The 8119-nt window shown below is 45.5% G+C and overlaps 1 protein-coding gene across 6 annotated transcripts in view; it reads left to right on the top strand.

The window, feature by feature from the left end:
* The window catches only part of AGBL2 (AGBL carboxypeptidase 2), a 75100-nt gene that overhangs the window by 16318 nt on the left and 50663 nt on the right, over nucleotides 1–8119 (top strand). For all 6 annotated transcript variants that reach the window (XM_017865773.1, XM_017865770.1, XM_017865768.1 and 3 more), the window contains exons 7-8: nucleotides 3170–3323; nucleotides 4852–5634. In XM_017865773.1, coding sequence (XP_017721262.1) covers nucleotides 3170–3323; nucleotides 4852–5634 — 937 coding nt within the window. The remainder of the gene's footprint in view (nucleotides 1–3169; nucleotides 3324–4851; nucleotides 5635–8119) is intronic.

The following is an 8119-nucleotide window of genomic DNA, read 5'->3' as shown; positions in this document are numbered from 1 at the left end:
TGGAGTGCAGTGGCACAGTCTCAGCTCACTGCAACCTCTGCCTCCCGGGTTGAAGCAATTCTCCTGCCTCAGCCTCCTGAGTAGCTGGGATTACAGGCACCCACCACAACACCTGGCTAATTTTTTTATCTTTTTGGTAGAGACAAGGTTTCACCATGTTGGTCAGGCTGGTCTTGAATTCCTGACTTCAAGTGATCCACCTGCCTCAGCCTCCCAAAGTGCTGGGATTACAGTCATGAGCCACCACACCCGGCCTGTTGTGCCATTTTTGTTTACCCACTTACTATTCCCCATTCCCCTGCCTAGCAGAGGTCATGAGGATAGCAGCCCGCGATCCTGATGTGGAATGCTGGTGTTGGAAGTGGAAGAGGGGAGGAGGACAATGTAGACCTTATTCTCATACTGGTTGTGACTGTTTTTTACCTTTCTCACAATTCCTTGAGGAGCCAAAGGAAAGACTGACTTTTGTTACTGCCCCCCTCAGGCTAAAGCAGTTTTTCCAGGTGCCATCTGCATCTATCAAAAGTATTTAAAGACATACCTGCTCATAGCCACCTGGGGCAAGGGATAGCAAATAGTCAAGGAGCAGATAGGCCCAAAAGCCTGGGAAAGAAGCTGAGGAGAAAGATTCTTGGGGAGATGAGCACTTGGAAGGGCCTCCACATATACTGGAGAATGCAGTATACATGGCTTGGGCTGGATTCATGTTCAGAAAAAACCTGAGAGGATCCTAGGCTTGCATCTCTGGTTGGTGGTTGGGCTTTCTGCAACTAAAGATGAAGGCTAACTTCGAGTTTTTAGCAGCCTGACTTAGTGTTGAGGAGAGCCTCACCTCAAAGCCAGTCTGCCCAGACTAGGAAAGTTTTGTGCCTTTTTTTTTTTTTTTCTCTCTCTCTTTTTGGCTTGGGAATGAGTGAGTGAATGAATGAATGAATGACAGGATCTCACTTTGTCACCCAAGCTGGAGTGCAGTGGAAAAATCACAGATCACTGCAGCCTCTACCTCTCAGCTTAAGCAATCCTGCCGCCTCAGCCTCCCAAGTAGCTGGGGCTACAGGTGCACACCACCACCCAGCTAACTTTTTTATTTTTTGTACAGGGTATATCACACAACATTTTGCCACGTTGCCCAGGCTCTTCTCAAACTTCTGAGCCCAAGCAGTGCTCTTGCCTCAGCCTCCCAAAGTGCTGGGATTACAGGCATGAGCCATTACACCTCACCAAGCCCTGGTTGTTTAAGAAATCTCTGTCAGGTCACTGGCTGACCACTGATACAATGGAACGGAGAAGACACCTGGTGACCCACACATGACAAGAATAACATATTCAGTGGGGAAAGACTGAACACATTCCCTCTAGGATCTGGAAACTTCAAAGGGCTTTTATGCAGAAATTGAAAAGATAATCCTCAAATTTATATGGAATTGTAAAGGGCCCTGAATAGCCAATACAGAAAAAGAAGTACAAAATTGGAAGACTCACATTTCTTGATTTCAAAACACTGTGAACCTACAGTAATCAAAACAGTATAATCCTGACACAGGGTAGGCATATAGATCACTAAAATAGAACTGAGAGTCCCAAAATAAACTCATGTATTTTTGGTAAATTCATTTTTGAGAAGGGTGCTAAGACTGTTCAGTGGGGAAAGAATGGTCTCTGTTAACAAATGGTGTTGAGATGACTGTATAGCCACACTCAAAAGAATGAAATTGAATCCCTACTTCATACCATGTTTAAAACTTAATCCAAAATGGATCCATGGTCTATAGATAAGTACTGAAACTATAAAAATCTTAAAACAAAGGAGCCGGGCAGGGTGGTACACGCCTGTAGTCCAGGCTACTCAGAAGGCTGAGGCAGGAGGTTCACTTGAACTCAGATGTTTTTTTTTGTTTTTTTTTTTTTGAGACGGAGTCTCGCTTTGCCGCCCAGGCTGGAGTGCAGTGGCCGGATCTCAGCTCACTGCAAGCTCCGCCTCCTGGGTTTACGCCATTCTCCTGCCTCAGCCTCCCGAGTAGCTGGGACTACAGGCGCCCGCCACCTCACCCGGCTAGTTTTTTGTATTTTTTAGTAGAGACGGGGTTTCACCGTGTTAGCCAGGATGGTCTCGATCTCCTGACCTCGTGATCCGCCCGTCTCGGCCTCCCAAAGTGCTGGGATTACAGGCTTGAGCCACCGCGCCCGGCGAACTCAGATGTTTGAGGCTGCCATGAGATATGATTGTGCCACTGCACTCCAGCCTGGGTGACAGAGCAAGACCCTGTCAAAAAGAGGAAGGAAGGAAAGAAGGGAGGGAGAGAGGGAGGGAGGAAAGAAAGAAACAGGGATCTGCAGGATGCAATGGCTCATACCTGTAAACTCAGCAGTTTGGGAGACTGAAGAAGGAGGATCGCTTGGGCCCTGGAGCTCAAGAACAGCCTGGGTGACATAGTGAGACCTCATCTACAAAAAAATTAAACAATTAGTTGGGTGTGGTGGCGCATTCCTGTGGTCCCAGCTACTCAGGAGGCTGACGTGGGAGGATCACTTGAGCACGAAAGGTAGAGGCTGCAGTGAACTGTGATTCATGCCACTGCACTCCAGCCTGGGTGATAGAGTGAGACCCTGTCTCAAACAAAGAAAACATAGGAATAAATCTTCATGACCTTGGATGTGGCAGTGGATTCTGGATATGACACCAAAAGCATAATTCATTTAAAAACAAAATTGATGTTCAATAGCCAGGTGCAGTGGCTCACGCCTGTAATGCCAACACTTTGGGAGGCCGAGGTGGGTGGATCACGAGGTCAGGAGATCAAGACCGCCCTTGCTAACACGGTGAAACCCCGTCTCTACTAAAAATACAAAAAATTAGCCGGGCGTGGTGGTGGATGCGTGTAGTCCCAGCTGCTTGGGAGGCTGAGGCAGGAGAATGGCATCAACCCAGTAGGCGGAGCTTACAGTGAGCCGAGATTGCGCCACTGCACTCCACCCTGGGTGACAGAGTGAGACTCTGTCTCAAAAAAAAAAAAAAAGAAGATTAAAAGTCTTTGCAAAGATAGTTGAAAATTAGAAATTTCGTTGTTGTTGGTCTAGAATAGTGTTGACCACTTAGAGGGGCTCAGTATTTGCTGAATGAGTGGATTCTGAGTAGAACCTAACCTAAATATGTCTCTTTTCTCTGCAGTGCCTACAGAAGGTTCCTATTTCACCAGTTCCAGAGTGGGAGGCAAACAAGGAATTATCAAGGAACTTGCTGTCACGTTGCAAGGACCAGAAGATAATACTCTACTGTTTGAATCAAGGTTTGAGAGTGGGAATCTGCAAAAAGCTGTCAGAGTGTGAGTAACAATTTCCCAAAGGGATGATAACTGGAGTGACTAAAAGGTGTCTTCAGGAATTATATTAGGAATCAGAAATATTTGCAAAAAAGAAAGAGGTGATGGGAAATGGTTATGGGGATGAAGGGAAATGGTTATGGGGATGAAGAAAAATGGAGTAATTATTACTCATGTTTTTCCCCCAAAAAAAAAATTTCTAAATTGTTTACTTTGCTTATAGAAGAAATTAGAGCTCACCTAAAATTTGTATTAGTAAAATATGTAACATAAAATTCCTCGGCTCAAGCCTTTAATCCCAGCACTTTGGGAGGCCGAGACGGGCGGATCACTAGGTCAGGAGATCGCGACCATCCTGGCTAACACGGTGAAACCCCGTCTCTACTAAAAAATACAAAAAACTAGCCAGGCGAGGTGGCGGGCACCTGTAGTCCCAGCTACTCGGGAGGCGGAGGCAGGAGAATGGCATAAACCCGGGAGGCGGAGCTTGCAGTGAGCTGAGATCCGGCCACTGCACTCCAGCCTGGGCGACAGAGCAAGACTCCATCTCAAAGAAAAAAAAAAAAAAAAAAAAATTCCTATAGTTATACTTCCTAGATGCAGCAAATATTAAGTTTGTGTATATGCCTTAATTTTTTTCTGTGTGTGTACGTGTAATATACATAAATTTGAGATGGAGTCTCACTCTGTCGCCCAGGCTCTAGTGCAGTGGCGCAGTCTTGGCTCACTGCAAGCTCCGCCTCCCGGGTTCACGCCATTCTCCTGCTTCAGCTTCCTGAGTAGCTAGGGCTACAGACGCCTGCCACCATGCCCGGCTAATTTGTTTGTATTTTTAGTAGAGATGGGGTTTCACCATGTTAGCCAGGATGGTTTTGATCTCCTGACCTCGTGATCTGCCCGTCTCGGCCTCCCTAAGTGCTGGAATTACAGGCGTGAGCCACTGCGTCCAGCCATTTATATATTATTAAAATAAAAATTGGTTAACGGTGTACGTACATATTGTTTTGCAAATTGGCAATTTTTTTTTCCACTTCATAAATTTCAGGTGTTTTTCTATGGCAGTACTACAGATATACTTCCTTATTTTTGTTTTGTTTTGTTTTGTTTTTCTCAAGATGGAGTCTTGCTCTGTTGCCCAGGCTGGAGAGCAATGGCGCAATCTTGGCTCACTGCAACCTACACCTCGTGGGTTCAAGTGATTCTCTTGCTTCAGCCTCCCGAGTAGCTGGGATTACAGGCACCTGCCACTATGCCTGGCTAATTTTTTTTTCTTTTTTTTTTTTTTTTTTGGTACATTTAGTAAAGACGGGGTTTCACCATGTTGGCCAGGCTGGTCTTGAACTCCTGACCTCAGGTGATCTGCCCGCCTCAGCCTCCCAAAGTGCTGGGATTACAGAGAATAAATGATTAAGCTAGCAGGTTTGTCTGTTGTAATAAGACCTGTTTTTGCCAGGAGAAAACAACATTTTCCCAATTTGTTTTTTAAGGCAGGGTGTAAGGTTACAGAGTTGTTCTATTTTCTCCATTACAGAGACACCTATGAGTATGAACTCACCTTGCGAACAGACCTCTACACTAACAAACACACTCAGTGGTTTTATTTTCGTGTTCAGAACACCAGAAAAGATGCCACCTATCGCTTCACCATTGTCAACTTGCTAAAACCCAAGAGTCTTTATACTGTAGGAATGAAGCCACTCTTGTACTCCCAAATGGATGCCAACACGCGCAATATTGGCTGGAGGAGAGAAGGAAATGAAATCAAGTACTACAAGAACAACACGGATGATGGGCAGCAGCCCTTCTACTGTCTCACATGGACCATTCAGTTTCCATATGACCAGGACACTTGCTTCTTTGCACACTTCTACCCATATACATACACTGATTTGCAATGCTACCTCCTGTCAGTGGCAAACAACCCCATCCAGTCTCAGTTCTGCAAGCTCCAAACTTTATGCAGAAGCCTAGCAGGAAATACTGTTTACTTGCTCACCATCACCAACCCATCCCAGACCCCTCAAGAGGCAGCTGCAAAGAAAGCTGTGGTCTTGAGTGCCAGAGTCCACCCTGGGGAAAGTAATGGCTCCTGGGTTATGAAAGGCTTTTTGGATTTCATCCTTAGCAACTCCCCAGATGCCCAGCTCCTCAGAGATATTTTTGTCTTCAAGGTGCTTCCCATGTTAAATCCAGATGGTGTGATTGTGGGGAATTATCGGTGTTCCTTGGCTGGAAGGGATTTGAACAGGCATTATAAAACCATTCTGAAGGAGTCTTTCCCTTGTATTTGGTACACCAGGAACATGATCAAAAGGTGAGACTTTTTATCTGTTGATCTTTCTGTGACTGCTATGACTATGAGTACTAGCACCAGATATCTCTACCTGATGGGGTATGAGGTCTCTTTTGTTGTTAAAGGAATTGATTATGACTTTGGAGACAGAGCCCTTACCAGTCTCTTTGCGGTCAAGTGACTTTGTTAATTTTCAGACTTTTAAATCGTGTCTTATCTTTGGGTTGAAACTGGACATGCAGCATTTCATCAGAGTCATTTCACTTGTAAATGAAATAACTGAAAGGAAAAGGTCAGAGTTTAGGGGAGTTCATAGGTCTTCATGATGAGACTTGTATCAGAATAATAGTAGCTAACAATTAGTAAATGTGTATGCATGAAGTGGCAAGCTGTATGCTAGATGCATTATACATATGACTCATTTAATCTTCACATTAACATTATGAGGTAGGCACAATCAATATCTCATGTTGTGTGATACAGAAATTGAGAACCAAGGCCAGGCGTGGTGGCTCACAGCTGTAATCCCAGCATTTTAGGAGGCTGAGGTGGGCAGATCACCTGGGGTCAGGAGTTCAAGACCAACCTGGCCAACATGGCGAAACCCAGTCTCTACTAAAAATACAAAAATTAGCCAGGCATGCTGGTGGATGCCTGTAATCCCAGCTACTCAAGAGGCGGAGGCAGGAGAATCGCTTGAACCAGGGAGGTAGAGGTTGCAGTGAGCCGAGATCATGCCACAGCACTCCAGCCTGGGTGGCAGAGTGAGACTCCATCTCAAAAAAAAAAAAAGAAAACTGGATAGGTTAAGTAACTGGCCTAAGGTCATAAAGCTATTAAGTGACAGAGTAGATATTTAATAGAGGCTCTCTCTCTGGTTCCAGAGTCTAAATTCCTTTTGCGATCTTATATTGCCTATCACAAAGAAAGAATCACGACATCAGTCAGCAGTTTTCAAGCCTGTATTGCACGCCTTAAAGGTTATAATGTAATAGCACCCACCTTAAAGGAATTTTCATCCCATTGGAAATGAAAATACAGCATATAAGAATATGTGGGCCAGGCTCAGTGGCTCACACCTGTAATCCCAGCACTTTGGGAGGCTAAGGCAGGCAGATCACCTGAGGTCAGGAGTTTGAGACCAGCCTGGCCAACATGGTGAAACCCCATCTCTACTAAAAATAGAAAAATTAGCTGAGCATGGTAGTGGGTGCCTGTAATCCCAGCTACTCGGGTGGCCGAGTCAGGAGAATCACTTGAACCTGGGAGGCAGAGGTTGCAGTGAGCTGAGATGGCACCATGGCAGGCATAGCTAAGAGCACATGTTTCAGAGTCAGACAGGCCTGAGTTTGAGACCTGTTTTTACTGTTGGCTGGTTCTGTGACCTTGGCTAAGTGATATAATGTGTCTGAGCTTCAGCTTTCTCATCTGTAAAATGGGGATAATAATACCTGCCCTGGCCGGTTACTGTGAGGATTGAGATAATCACATGATATATTTGCTGTAATACCCGGCACATTATAAATGTGTAGCATTGTTGTTGTTATACCCATCATGGGGAAAGTGAACGTGTTTGGAAAGCTGGAATAGGTGTCCTGGGTGATCATGAGACAAAGACAAGCTGAGCCTTGTAGGAACCGGCCCTCGAAAGTCAGGAATCAAGGTTTTCTTTGGTTCTTTTTCTTTCCTGCAACTGCCCACTCTCTTTCTTCACAGGTCTGCACCATGGTGGCCTTTTTCTCAATAGGCTTTTTTGCACTTGTCAGCTTAGACAAGGCTACCCACCACCTCTTTTCACATCAGAACTTTTCCATTTCTGGTCAGGCACAGTGACTCATGCCTATAATCCCAGCACCTTGAGAGGCTGAGGCAGGAAGATCACTTGAGACCAGGAGTTGGAGACCAGCCTGGGCAACATAGTAAGACCCTGTGTATTAGGTTGTACTTGCATGCTATAAAGAAATACCTGGCTGGGCGTGGTGGCTCATGTCTGTAATCCCAGCGCTTTGGGAGGCTGAGGCAGGCAGATCACTTGAGGTCAGGAGTTTGAGACCTGCCTAACCAACATGGTGAAACTCCCCAGATGCCCAGTAAGCCGAGATTGCGCCATTGCACTCCAGCCTGGGCGACAAGAGTGAAACTCTATCTCAAAAAAAAAAAAAGAGAGAAACTCCATCTCTACTAAAAATACAAAAATTAGCCTGTCATGGTGGTACATGCCTATAATCCCAGCTACTCAGGAGGCTGAAGCAGTAGAATTGCTTGAACCTGGGAGGCAGTGGTTGCAGTGAGCCAAGATCACACCATTGCACTCCAGCCTAGGTGACAAAGTGAGACTGTCTCAACAAAAGAAAGAAAGAAAGAAAGAGAGAAAGAGAGAAAGGGAGAAAGGGAGAAAGGAAGAAAAGAAGAAAGAAAAGAAAGAAAGAAAGAAAGCAAGAAAGAGGCCGGGCGCGGTGGCTCAAGCCTGTAATCCCAGCACTTTGGGAGGCCGAGACGGGCGGAT

This window comes from Rhinopithecus bieti, unplaced genomic scaffold (genome assembly GCF_001698545.2).
Source record: "Rhinopithecus bieti isolate Rb0 unplaced genomic scaffold, ASM169854v2 scaffold_81727, whole genome shotgun sequence".
NCBI lineage: Eukaryota > Metazoa > Chordata > Mammalia > Primates > Cercopithecidae > Rhinopithecus > Rhinopithecus bieti.
This window is presented reverse-complemented; position numbering and strand designations above follow the sequence as displayed.